Below are 14,106 nucleotides of genomic sequence, written 5' to 3'. Positions count from 1 at the left end.
CTTTTGCCAAAGATGATAATAATATAAGATGGACATTACACATTGCTTTTCATCTTAATCTAATTGCTACGTTGATTTCCTTTAAGCCCGCTGCCAACGTCCACGAGACCTCCCATTGTAAGCCTCTGCTTCCTTGCATACCAAAAATACTGCTTGGACTTAACATTAGTTGCCAAATCCACCTGGAAAATGGCCGTCGACGAATTGGAAGCTGCCGCAAAGGCGTTCGCCCACGGCACTCCACGAGTCATGGTCATGTCTCTGTTGCGGGCTGTCTTCCTCATGCTCTGGTAGAATCCTGGCACTGTGTGTTGAGCTATTGGGATAAAGAGCATGCTCCCTATCTCCATCGTAGCTGTAAGATAAGGTCAGGTTTACGTTATTGTAGTGAAGGCCATTAAAAGGCATCACATTTCGAGCTTAAGGTCGAAGAAGATAAAGGTGTTGGCCCTGGCGGTGCTGGAATTGGTATATGTGTTGAGGGCCGGAACAAATAAGTCAGTTATGTAGCATTTTGGTTTGTTGTTCTGAAAACTCAAGCAGAAACAGAAAAAGTGGCCAACTATGCGCGACAACTATGGGACAGGTTTTTTGTTTCCAGAAATGATCAAATAAGTTCTCTTTTTTCTTCTGTTTTGTCCTGGAAAATGATTTCTGCACACCTTAAATGTTACTAAAGATTGAGCCTTGATCAAAATTCTGTCTCATGATGGTTTAACCATTGCCTGAGATGGTATTGACTGATTGGATAGGCTATGTATCCAGAAACCATCCAATTGTTGGAGAGTGTTGGAGTTGACAGGGAGCTCTGTGACATGTCATTCTCTGTGAGCTTGGATGAGGGTCAAGGATGTGAATGGGGGAACGCAAACGGGTTCTCAAGTTTGTTTGCACGAACGACGAATATTAAATCCGTACTTCTGGAATATGATTAGAGAAATCGTTAAGCTCAAGAATGGTGTATCATCATAAGTAGTATTACAAGCAGATATGGTGTTCTTTTGGCTACAATATTAGTTTTTGCTTTGGGTCCTAAATTAATTCAGAACAAGCGTGTCAAGCTCAATTTGATACAAAATGAATTTCACCAATTCCAGTTATGTTGAAAAGCTTGAAAACAATCCAGACAATGACCGAAACAGACTCTAGAGAACGCGACACAACACATGATGAATTACGAATACTTGATGCCTTTGAATACGCCTGCAGGTGCTCTTATTTGCTTTCTTTTCAACATCTAGTCTTAATCTTTTTCTATGAGAAAAGCCAGCAGTGCTGGAATTATGGATGAATAAACCTTAAATTCTTCAGCAATATCTTCAATGAGAATAAGAAGATTCCTAGAAAAATAAACAAGTATTACAACCTTAAAGATGAGCGTAGCAGGAGAAACAAAGTACCGGTCCATACGATCAATAAACCTTTTGCTGTTCATTATTTTGAGAATTCCGAATGCACCCTATGTTTAAGTCTCACTTCCTAACACTACAACCACTACCAGCTTCCGACAAAGGCTTGCTGTTCCAAGAGAACAACGAAGAACACCTGGTAATCAAAATTCTCTACTTTAGGCTTTCGACAAATGGAGGAAACAATAATCTTGAAGCACAAGTAGGCATCACTAACAGGAATTTAAACCATATTACAGCACAAGTAGACAGCTCTGAGGAATCCACAAGCAGGAAAAGCATTCTCAGCTTCAAATGAAATATATATAGCTATCTAACCAAAAGCAACGACCAAGGGAAGAGGACTTCAGAAATAAATGAAAAAGCAGTGAATCTCAACTGTATTTGCTTCAGAAAAGACACCCTATGAATTACTAGAATGGTGACCAGTTTGCTAACATTGTCAAGAAATTTAAGAGATCAATTCTATCTCCTACTCCATAACGCAAACAGACTAACAAGAAGTTAGAACTTTGAAACATATACATCATATCATGAGCGCTAGACTGTTGCCCCCAACATAACAAAGTTAGCACATTGATTCTTCGTGAGACTAAAACCTGAATGAAGATTGAGACATTCCCATTAGTAGCTCCAGGACCTCCTCTATTAGAAGTTTGAAGGTGAAGCATCAGACCAACCCAGCCACAACCACCTCTATGTTTCCATTAGATACTAAAGACATGCAGCATTATGCCCATATTTAGCTGAGTGGACACTTCACCGACCTTAGCACACGAGCATCTCCATGCCTGTACAACACAACGCCAAATACAGGGGGAAGATTATGCCATTGCCAAAATTTATCTACCGCTAAAATTATCGCTACCTGTAACGAGACTAATCGACCAGAGGTGTTAATGCTAAACTTCTAAAACAATGACCCAAAAGGACACCAGATTAACTACGACTGACATCTCCAGTAGGTAATAAAAGATTTACCCAGTACATGTAGAAGCAAATTCCCCTGGCTCAAGGCTAACCAAGTCTCTAGATTGTAATACTATTTCAAGAACACACTTTCAGTTTATAGTTAGCGACATTCAACAATTTGAGAAACAAGAAAGTACCAATACCACAAAATGTAATAATCATGAAGCTTCAATACCAAATAAACCCTGCAAAAGAAGGCTGGAGTTCAATCACTAACTTCACGTCACAGCCCAATACCTCACTAGCAATTAACGCACAGAATGTTCAACACAAGCTACTATATCTCAAACATTACGATAAGTGAAGATTCCAACACGGCTAAGCTATAAGCGAACAAATTTAAAACTACAGTTGAAAGAAAAGATAGATTAGCTAACTCTATTACTTAAGCATGACTTATTATGGGCTAGCAAGAAAAAGTACAGTTTAGGTGACATTGCAAAAGCCACCTACTCTGCACCACAAATTGGATCTCATGCAACTATAAGACACTCCAGCAAGGAACGTAGAGAGAAACAAGCAATAAACTGTTGCTGCTGAGCTTATCGAGTTGAAGCAGCACCATAGCCACCTCCATAGTTACCACTTCCATCACCATAACCACCCCCCATATAACCAGCAGAACCACCTTGAAGATCTCCTACAGAAGAGCTACCATTTGGACCACTTCCAGCACGCCCGCCAACAGCACCATAAGCAGCCTGGTTTCCGTAAGTTCCATCATGCCCACCATATCCACCATAACCATAACCTTGATTCCCATAACCAGAAGCTCCAGTTTGTGGTTGACCAGTAGCAGAGCCACCACCGCCACCGGTAGCACCCCATTGAGAGCTTCCATAGCCATATCCAGAAGGAGCCTGTGAACCCCATGAACTTCTTTGAGCATTTCCAGGGCCACCATATCCGGCATTAGGACCATTAGGGTTTCCATACCCTCCACCAGCAGGACCACCATAATTTCCATAGCCATAACCCATTCCATTATTGGTTGGACCATATCCGTATCCTGGTGCATTATACCCAGACGAACCATATGATGGATAACCACCACTAGAATTTTGTGACTGCATGTACCTGTTGGATTCCATTCGACCATCATAAGAGCTTGAATTTCCCATAGAAGACCCATAACCCTGATATCCTCCACTGCTACCACCACCCATAGACCGGCCTCCCCCACCAGGATTGGCGTCTTTAGGAAGAGCTCGCTTCACTTCCACTTGCTTACCATTTAAATCATGGAAGGTCTTGTGTAAAACCCTATCTACTGCATCCTCAGAATCAAATGATATGAACCCAAATCCACGTGGACGGTTGGTCTGCTGGTCATACATAATTACCACATCAGTTACCATTCCATAAGCTTCAAAATACTGTCGGAATCCATCCTCACTCAGTGTTGGTGGTAAACCCCCAACAAAAATCTTTTTGGTCCTGGTACTTCCACCACCTCCAAAGTTTCTTGCACCACCAGAATTTCCAACTCTTGAAACCTGTTGTTCCTCTCTTGATAAAGCTCTTTTAGCCTCAACCTATATGGGAAAATGAAAACCATGATGTGGTTAGGCAGAAAAATGGGAACAAGAAGAAGACACTTAATTCCAGGATAGGGTTAACACTAAGACAAAACACTTAACTCCAGATAGATAACAAAATTGAACTAACATGGTATATTTGACATGATGGACCCCCAATCAAAAAGTCATTTCACCTGAGCTAGAATAGAACAGTTAAAAGAAACACCAATAAACCCTTAAAAAATTTAAAAGCAAAACTTCAATCTAAAGAGCACTTATGTACCAAGATTCCAAAGAACTAGCTTGATACAGAACAATAACAAAAACAAACGCAAACTCATAAACCTAATTTCCTAGCAGCTTAACAGTAAGAACTACCAGGAACACACAAAAAATGACGCAAAAGGCACTACTTGTTCCGCAATTCAGACTAATCTTACTTACCGTGCGGCCATCAATAACATGTCTATCCTGGAGAACCGTGTCAAGAATGTTCGGATCTGCAAATACAACAAAGCCAAACCCTCTGGGCTTCCCAGAGATTTTATCTCTCATAACAACGGCCTGAACGACTTCACCATATCCTTGAAAATACTCCTTCAGTTTCTCCTCATTTGTCTCCCAAGAAATCCCTCCAATAAATAGCTTCCCCTGATCTGAATCCATTGATATCTACAAAAGTACAAGTCTTTACTATGTACTATAGGGGAAAAGTAGACGAGGATTTAGTCACTTCGGTTTGAGGGTCTGAACCAGTAAGGGTTTGGGGTTCGTTCCTGCGAAGGACGGCCGCGAGGAGGGGGAGAGAGAGACGGTGAGGAAACAAGAGTGGAACTTTTATTCATGTAGTGAGGAATAGACGGCTGCGATTTAAGGAGGACGACGAGGGATTGACAACGGAGGGTTTCGATTTGATGGTTGGATATTCTTTTGGTGGGAGAGAAAATGTGAAAACTCTTTTTTAGTCAACTCATCCCCTTAAATAGGACAAAGACCTCCACAACATTTTTTTTTAAATATTATTATATTATTTTTTAAAAAATAAAAATAATTAGTTAAATAAAAAGATTGATTCGTAGAGATGATATAAAATATGTAACCTGTTCTCCAATGTCCAATATTTTTCTATGATATTTCTACTATTAATATATACATATGCTACATTCAAATGTGCATACATAATTAATTTAAATTTAAATTTTAAAAAATTATTAAAAAAAATTCTTGTTACTCAATTTTTGAACATTACATAATAATATATGTACATAAGTGGGTGATTGGTTGACCTTGTAAGCTTTTTCAAATATCTTATTAAGCTCTACAAAATTGTTTACTAAGTTTTTTTTCTATAAAGCTCGTAAGATTTCAAAATAATATGTTCATAGTTTATCATATTAGTACTTGTCTTTATTTTCTGTTTTAAGAAAACTAATGATGCTAATATTGTGAAGATTATGAATAATGATGATTTGAGTGAACGGAGAAGCCGTGATTTCAATGCTTAGCTGAATCTATGTTTCTGTATTTCTATGTCTGAAAAAGGATCCTAAAAAAAATATCTTGGTGAAGACATCTGTAAGTTGTTCATGATTGAGAGGATGTTTGGCTAAGATTTTTTAAAATATCTTATGAGCTCTTACATCTCATAAGATTTGTTGAATCTTATTTTAGAAATAAGCTCCTAAAGTGTTTGAATAAAATAAAATGTTAAAGCTTATAAAAATGTGTAAAGGATTTTTAGCGTAATAATGTTTTTAATTGGTGAAATGATTAAAATGGACATGATATCATTATAATCAAATAAGTTCTTATTTCTTGACAGTTTTTGTTTTAAAAAATTAAAACGCTTTTATAAATAGTATGCATTTGTTTAATTTCAAATAAAAATTTAATAGATAATCTTTTACAATAACAAAAGAAATAACGAATTATTACTTAAATTTTTGTATAAAAATAATATATATCTACATTCATGTTAGTTGAATATTGATATAGATATATAATTGATATTTTTTTAATGCAATGAGTATATCTATTTTATAATTTATAATGTTTTGAATTTATATTTTTCAATAAACATAATATCAGTACCAATCTTATTTTCATTTAACTATAATAATTTATTATTAAATAATGAAGTATTTTCTCTTTTTTGAATATTTGAAAAATTAAATAGCAATTTTTTTTTAAATCCTAGATAGTGTGTGTGTGTGAAAGAGAGTGAGAGTGAGAGAGAGAGAGAGAGAGGAGTGTGTAAATGTATGAATATGATATTTTTGTCTTATAACATATTAATTTTATATAGTTTAGAGATCTTATAAAAAAAGTTAGGAAAGTTAACTTTTTAAAAAAAAAAAAAACTAATAAGATCCAAAATATTTTACTTTGAGATCTTATTAACTTTTTAAAAAAACAAATATTTGTACGTCTATAAGCTCTTTATCCGAACAAATATTTAGAGTTTATAAGTTCTAAAACATCTTATAAAATATTTTGAAGAGCTTATAAGTTTAGGCGCACCCTCCAAGTACATGAGAGGGGGAAACAGAGCTTGCCTTATAAGAATCCCAGACGATATAGCAGTCTACATAAATATGAGTACATTCATGGAACATTGGGTCGGCCATAATGTGAAAGGCAGCCTTGTTATTACTATACAAAGCAATGAAAAACTAGATTGTGACTCCAACATCCTATAATAAGTACGAGATCCAATGAAGCTCGCATATTGTAGCAATCATACTATGATATTTCGCTTCAATTGTGGAGCGAGGCACAATGGTCTGCTTCTTTATTTTTTAGGAGATGAGGGCAACACCAAGAAACAAAAGAAATCAATCAAGAGCGTTTGGAATCTTTACATGAAGCCCAATCCGCACCACAGTAGACCTTGAGCTCAAGGGAATTGGTGGAAAGGAGAAAAATTCCTTTTGATGGACATCTTTTTAGGTATCTAACCACATGCACAACATCCTACCAGTGAACTTCGAAAGGGTGTGTCAAAAACTGACTCAACTGTTATATGAAATAAGAAATATACAGCCTGGTAAAGTAGAGGTAGAGTAATCTACCCACAAGGCACCTATAAACATCAGGACTGGTCAAAAGCGCTCTATCAACAGTTCACTTCAGTCCTTGGGGAAAGGAGGTGTTGACCCTTTAGCATTGTGTAAGTCAGTGTTTTGGACTATGTCCATTATGTATTTAGCCTAAGCCACATATAGTCCATCAGAATTTCGACTAATTTCAGGCCAAGGAAATAGGAGCATTACCAATGTCCTTGATAGTAAAAAGATCATTTAAATATGCCTTCACTTCTTGAATCAACCCCAAAGAAGATTGAATTCCATATCCACGGTGTTACCATCAAATCCACATGTTTCCATTGTGCAAAGTTTGCCGTGCCAACTGCTCGTCTAGGAAAATTTTCATCAATGAAACCTAGCTTCAACTTCACACTGCGGAAAATATATATTGCCTCACTCCAAGCAAGAAAGTTTGCTCCGTTCAACGACGTAACCTATGCCATTCCGGGATGATTAGAAGGAATGTAAGTAAAACACATTCTTTTCAAACTGAGGAGCAGTGCTGTCATCTTTCTCAGTCACCCGATCACTATTAATGCAGTGATCCATCTTCTGATTCTAGTATACGTAACAGAAAGCATTACTGTGAAGATTATGCGGAGACCTTCAAAATGAGGCTCTGATACCATGTGAAGATTATGAGTGAATGGAGAAGCCATAATTTCAGTGCGCAAGCTGAATCAATGTTGTTGTATTGCTATGTGTGGGAAAGGGGTGGGGGGGGGGGGAGATCCCTTTAAATACAATCGGAATTGCCCCTAACTAATTCAACCAACTAACCGCTTGATGTGGCCGCAAGTGGCCCAATCAGATACATTATAATAATCAAGCAAAATCATAAAAGCAGAATTATAATATGTAAAGAAACGCAACGCGTAAACACAATTTTACAAAATGAAAGGAAGCTTCTTCTTCTTTGCCTTCAACCTTGATCCATTAAATAAAATCAAGCCAACCATTTTTATCACTCCCATTCCAACTATTTCCCCAATTGTTATATCAAAATATCATAAATTATTAATTTAGCACAATTGACGAATAGGATCCAGGGTAAATAGCATCAAATTCCTCCAAAAATTATATAATTATAAATATTCTCTAATTTTTTTAAAAAATATCAGTACTTTATTTTTTACATTATTATATAACCCTTGGGCAGGATGGGATGTCAATTTTGCCTTTCAGATATATATTTTTTTTCATTTTGGAAAACTATATAAAAAAGTAAATGATATTGTGCAATCTCCCTCTTGCCCCTATGTGTTTATGGCTTGTCTATTTTAAAAAGGACATTTTAATCTGTCATTTTTAAAATAAAATTTGTAAAATCATAATTCAAGACTTAAATAAAAAACTTTGAATGAAAGCTAATGGTTAGGTCCATTATTAAGTAACATTAGTTTCAAAAGAATACCGATAATTTCTTAAATAATAAAAAAATATTTATTATGGTATCAAAATGTAGAAACTCACATTAAATTAGGAATCCCATATTATCAATCAAAAGGGTCTAAACATATTAAACTAAAGTAACATAAAGCAACAAGACAGACTGAAATTTGAATCAATTGACAAATATTCGGGACCACATAATTAGTCAATTAAACTAAATTTGGACATTTATTGAAACTACCATAAAATCATTTCAATTTCAAGTAAACGAATAGTTGAATATTATTAATGAACTACCAGTTTTCACCAAAAATTTTCAACTTAACCCCCCCCCCCCCCAAAAAAAAAAAAAAAGACAAAAGTGGCATTTATATTGCATCCCATAATATATTTATTAATATATATTGTACAATATTAATAATAATAATAATAAAATATTTGAACCCCATCGACTCAACATTATTTGTGGCAATAAATGTATCTAGTATTTTTTTTAATGCACACACCCAACACACTCATTCACATACTCAGATTTAAACATAAAATCTCCCTGTAAAAAAAATTAAATTCAAATTATTGGATTATCCCATGGAATAATTTAGCAGGTGAGTTTGGAAGAAGAAGAGAAGTGAAAGTGCATAAATTCCAAAACTAGAGAGGGAATGTCAGAGTTGGTGGGATCCTCAAACATCCAAAACGCAAAATCTAATACAAAGCAAGTTTTGTCCCATGTCTTTTATTATCTTTAAGTAATTAAACTCATGTGCGCCCACCTCCTCAAGCCCTTCATTATTACAACGCTTCCTTTCCCAACGTTATTATTTTCAAAATTCCTTTGGAGCCCATTGCATTAAAATCAAATCATTCTCTCTCTCTCTCTCTCTCTACTTCACTCACACACATTTGCACACACTCACACACAGACAGAAGTCATACAAAGCCCGGGGATCGGTTGGAGGACGTTGTTGTGGCTGTGTGCTGAAAATGGGATGCTTTCTTGCCTGTTTTGGCTTCAAAAAGAAGAAAAATCGTCGAAAGCCCGGCAAGAAAAGTCCCTCCCTAGAACATGTAAGAGCCCCTCAACCTCAAATGCTGATGTAGTAATTCAGGTTGTTCATTTTTCTGTTTAACCGATGCATGTTTTTTGTATTTTCAGAATCATGGAAGTTACGTACCTCTTGATTCTGAGGCCTCAATCAAACTCGATATTGATGAAAACCACATCACTTCATCAGATTCTTGTCAGCTGAAGTAAGCCACTTATCTTAGTCTTTTTCTCTCAATTTCTTTATATTTTTTCCTATATTGCTATTGTTGATGTTATGATTTCATAGAGTGAAGGTGAAAGAGCCATCAATATCAAAAATCAAGAAGAAAGTCACCTTTAATTTAAATGTTAAGGCCTACGAACCAATTCCAGACGAGGATGATGATGATATCGGCACGTACCTTTCTGAGGGTGCAGAGGAGACAAAATGGGAGTTCGATGCCGAAACCAAGAGCATGCGAATTCAATACAGTAATCCTGCAAGCTATAGATACCGGAACTGCCTAGACAGCTATGATGATGAAGATGATGAGTTGAGTATAGAGGATGGTGAATTGAATTTTGAGGAAGTTGAGGATAGTGATGAAGAAGTGGATGATTTTTGTAGCAATCGAAGTGATGATGGAACACTAAGCGAAGAAGATTTCCCCTGGCAATCGAGTTCTGTTGTTATAGAATCAGATGAAGTAGTCATCAATAATCAAATCACTAAAGAGAAAAACGGAAACTCAATTGATCTGCAGAGCAGAGAGGTGGGACTCGGATCAAATCTCCATGCTCGAGACAGGAGCCAGTATGTGTCGTCTGTGCTGAATCCGGTCGAAAATCTGAGTCAATGGAAAGCAGTTAAGGCTAAGACAGCAACACCACAATTGAAGTATCAGAAGGAGAATTCAATGTTGAAGCAAGAGGGACAAAACCATTCGAGCACAAGGGCTGAATCTGATTCTTTTGCATTCAAGAAAACAAGAAGTTTGAGCGTTCCTCGGCCTCAACAGCCTACCATTGCGGTTGATGCCAGTTTATCTAACTGGTTGGGCTCTTTGGAGAAAAAATAAATCATCAAGAAAGGTACTTCAGGTCAGTTGTTCGACAGAAACTTGACGGGCATATAAAAATCAATGTGTCAAAGTTGCATGAGGTTGGTATAGGCTTTCATGGCCTATTAGCAATTCTGTATCAGAGAAATACACTTGAGAATCCTTGAGGCAGGCCTAACGAAGAACAATCATCGTCTGTTGTGCTTGCAAGAACCTGGCTTCCAATGTCAGTGTTTGTTTGATTTGAGTTTCTTTGTCTCGAAATTTTCCAGTCTACAGTTTTAGTACATGCAAATTTCTGTATGTGACAGAGTGATATTTGTTGTTTGTAATTTTTGAATCTGTAACTGGCATGTAAGCAAGAATGGATGCAAAGTTTGTTTTGAGAAACATCAAATCCAATCCCATGTTTGGTTGGTGATGTCTGCATAACGATATAGTTCTTCTGACGTGTACTCGATGAAGACAGCCAATGGAAATATTAAGTATAGTACAATGTTGAGTAAGTTGAAACCTAAGGTATGAAACATAGACATTGATGATCATCAAGGTAATCAGAGTATCAATGGAAATGCCGTTCAGTCTGCTTTAAGTGGATGAATCGACTTTTCTGTAAGGATCAGTTGTTATTAGATCAAACGACTCCATACATCAGTCTGTAGTAACAAAACCAGAGACATTGTTCTATCGGAGACACGTCCAAGTCACATTTAAAATGTTCAAGTGTGGTCATCTGGACAGTGCTGTAATAGCCATGATATAGACAAAAACTGATGGAAACAAACAGAAAACACAAACATCAAAGCTCTGAAAAGAAATTAGTATTCTGCGCAGGACTTGATATTTGTGAGAAATCTCAAAATTATGTGTTCAAAGATACAATCAGTTTAAGTTACTTATGTTGCAGACGTGGGGAAAAGTTAAGAGAATAGACATCACACGGCAATCAGAAACAATCATCCCTCCAGCATCTTCATCTGCTTCTTGAAGGGAAAAATTCATACTATGATTCTATATATAAGTACACAACAATCATCCACACATTGCATGCACAGCATCTGAAGTACAGATCTGGATCATCTTGATCAGCTTTTTAGAAGTCGACAAGATTTTCCACTTAAATCGACTTCGAGTTAGCATCTTTCTTTAATTACTGTGGAACTTAATAACCTGAAGTTGAAGCCAACGGGTTTTCTGGTCCACGACACACCAAATCCTGCAAACTCTTGAGCTCTAGTGGGAGAACAACCTCTCAGTAGCCCACCAGAAAGTTACTGGGAGATACTCTAATAACATGTCGTCTACATTATTCTACAGAAGCACGGATCTGAATCTTCCTCATCTGAGCTCACATCACTGCAAGCACAAAAACGATGCAACTTTTTGTGAGGAATACAACAACAAATACCCCTCAACAACTCGTCATACTGTTCTAAAAGCAAGAGTTTATTCTTTTGATTATGAATTTTCAGAAAGAAATCATCCTAGCCTTAATCATTTGAATGCAACTAAAGGAGCTGCTGCTCAAGACCAGCATGGTGCTGAGAATTCAACATGTTGATTAAGAATTTCTTTTCAGGAAATAGTGTATAAAAATGAAGTGAAGACGAAAAGGTTTGAGCATAATCGTGAGGTTTCTTGTCTGAATTGCACTATCTGAAACTTGAAGCCTCAATGTGACACAGAGAGGTGGACCAAACACAAAGCAAAGAACAGCGATAGTGTATTGTGCTTTGAATATATATGTATGGTAGAGTTGAAGGATGTACAAACATAGATGGTGTTCTGTTTGATAACGTTTAGGTGTTCAAGAAACAGCCATTCAAAGATTGCATCAAATCAGCAACATGTCTATGCACCGAAAAAGTACAGTTAGTGATGAGGGATGAAAAAGGGAGCTCGTGATCCAAGCAAACTTCAAACTTGCAAACTAGAAACTCTAGCTCTTGAGTCAATCTTCACCTTCAATTCCACCAAAACTCCATTTTTCACTGGGTTGAGGGGGTACTTATACTAACTCAAGCAATTAATGTGGCATATAAAATCATCTTACAAACACCCCCCCCCCCCTTCTGCATGTGGACATAATTTTCTAACTAAGGCTAATCTAAGTAATTATATTCAAAGATCCGTGGTCTCTTTCTCTTCACGCTTTTGCGGAAATGGCGGTTATGCTCTTTGTGGGATTTTTGCCTCCATCAGTTAGCTTAATCACATATCCCAAGAATAGTACACAGCAAACCATGATATTAACAGATATTTACCCAAACTTCTAAACAAAATTTATCAAACACAACAGGAACATAAATCATGAAGGATGAAGACAAAAACAATTAAAGACACAACAACTCGGTTTGAGTAATTCTGAATTTAGATGGTAAACGATCTAACTGTATAGATGCAAAAACAGGAATCAAACCAGACAATATGGACGAGAACAGTGCAACTTCAACAAGAAAAACAGCGAAAAAAAGAAGACACGATCTTTGATCACCTTGGTTGAAACTCCAAGATTTGTGCAAGCTTGTCCCCGTTCCTATCCAACCACTGAACTTTCCTCCTAGGCTTTTCAGGCAGTTTTGACACCTTACTGTCCTGGGAACTCAACAATGCCTGTGATTCATCATCCCCATCACTCTCCCCATTCCTTACAACCTCCGGAGACTCCACTCCCTCCAAATCCTCCGAATTTACATCACTTTCTAAACTGTTGCGAGTCGTGTCCATCAAGAAATGCTATAACTATCAAAATTTTCACAAGAGATCACTGTTCATTCCACGAGAAAAGATTGGATCTTCAGAGATTCCGAACATCCTGACAGAACCCAGTTGCCAAAACAGAAAAATTTGGCAACCCAGAATACAAATTCGCGATCTTGTGTACTGAATCGCCAGGATAAATCAATGCATATCTTTCACAAGCCCCGAAAAGTCAACGCATGGTGTGACCGATGCAACAACCAAAACATTGCGCAAGCATGCCGCTGAATCACAGGCTCAGAAATTCTTGAAAGTCTGATGAATATACGTCCAGAAAAAGCTTCTTGAAAACAAGGGAAAAGGACGCGACATTACAACTACCTAATACGGAAAACCAAAAACAAAAATTTATGAAAATAGAAACATTCAGAAACTGCAATCTTGGATAATGTGAAAGCAAGAAACAAAGGATGAAAGAAGAAAAACCCTGGAAAAGGAGGATTAGATTTGAGGAAGAGAGAGAGAGAAAGAGAGAATCTGCGTGTGTGCTTCGTCTGATTTAGTATTGAAATAATTAAAAAATAAAATTACAAATGACTGCCATTTTTGGGTTGTTGATGTTAACTTTTACGTGTTTTGTGGGGGCTATCAGATGAATAAATGAATGAAATCTAAAGGCTTAAATTCGGTGGCCGTTGAGTTCATGTGAAGACATTTTATAGTTTTCCTCGACCTTGGGGTTGGGGTTAGTTACTGCATTATCTATCCATGTCTCTACTGGATAATCAGCTTTAAATATACTTCAGGGAACTTTTTGCACCGTGAAAATAAATACTAGCATAAATTACAATGATTTTTTATAAAATTTGACATAATTATAAATATTTTCTCATTATTTAAAAAATTGTTAATATCCCAAAATTAGTTTTTTTTTTATTT

General features: G+C 36.7%; 3 protein-coding genes across 4 annotated transcripts; 1 reads left to right on the top strand and 2 right to left on the bottom strand.

Annotated features, from left to right (window-relative positions):
• Positions 1-1,762: 1,762 nt before the first annotated feature.
• Positions 1,763-4,794, bottom strand: LOC105171750 (heterogeneous nuclear ribonucleoprotein 1). Of its 2 annotated transcripts, XR_002287959.2 has the most exons (3): positions 4,346-4,794; positions 2,835-3,916; positions 1,763-2,200 (listed from the first exon to the last, which is right to left on the bottom strand). XR_002287959.2 is itself a non-coding variant. In XM_011092960.3 (2 exons), exons 1-2 carry the CDS (start codon positions 4,565-4,567, stop codon positions 2,924-2,926), a joined length of 1,215 nt encoding a protein of 404 aa, XP_011091262.1. In that variant the 5' UTR covers positions 4,568-4,793; the 3' UTR covers positions 2,532-2,923. The 2 variants fall into 2 exon arrangements, 1 of the variants encoding a protein (XP_011091262.1); XM_011092960.3 differs by lacking the exon at positions 1,763-2,200 and having other exon boundaries at positions 2,532-3,916; positions 4,346-4,793.
• A 4,405-nt stretch (positions 4,795-9,199) lies between these two features.
• Positions 9,200-10,799, top strand: LOC105171747 (FK506-binding nuclear-like protein). Its single transcript, XM_011092957.3, has 3 exons — positions 9,200-9,447; positions 9,536-9,630; positions 9,714-10,799. The coding sequence occupies exons 1-3, from the start codon at positions 9,364-9,366 to the stop codon at positions 10,483-10,485; spliced, it is 951 nt and encodes a 316-aa protein (XP_011091259.1). The 5' UTR covers positions 9,200-9,363; the 3' UTR covers positions 10,486-10,799.
• Positions 10,800-11,275: 476 nt separating this feature from the next.
• On the bottom strand, positions 11,276-13,782 carry LOC105171746 (uncharacterized). The gene is made up of 2 exons (XM_011092956.3): positions 12,962-13,782; positions 11,276-11,823 (listed from the first exon to the last, which is right to left on the bottom strand). Exons 1-2 carry the CDS (start codon positions 13,192-13,194, stop codon positions 11,769-11,771), a joined length of 288 nt encoding a protein of 95 aa, XP_011091258.1. The 5' UTR covers positions 13,195-13,782; the 3' UTR covers positions 11,276-11,768.
• Positions 13,783-14,106: the final 324 nt, after the last annotated feature.

Source organism: Sesamum indicum, linkage group LG10, assembly GCF_026168435.1.
Source record: "Sesamum indicum cultivar Baizhima isolate 11 linkage group LG10, ASM2616843v1, whole genome shotgun sequence".
NCBI lineage: Eukaryota > Viridiplantae > Streptophyta > Magnoliopsida > Lamiales > Pedaliaceae > Sesamum > Sesamum indicum.
Note: the sequence above shows the minus strand (reverse complement) of the source record. Positions and strands in the feature narration are given on the sequence as shown.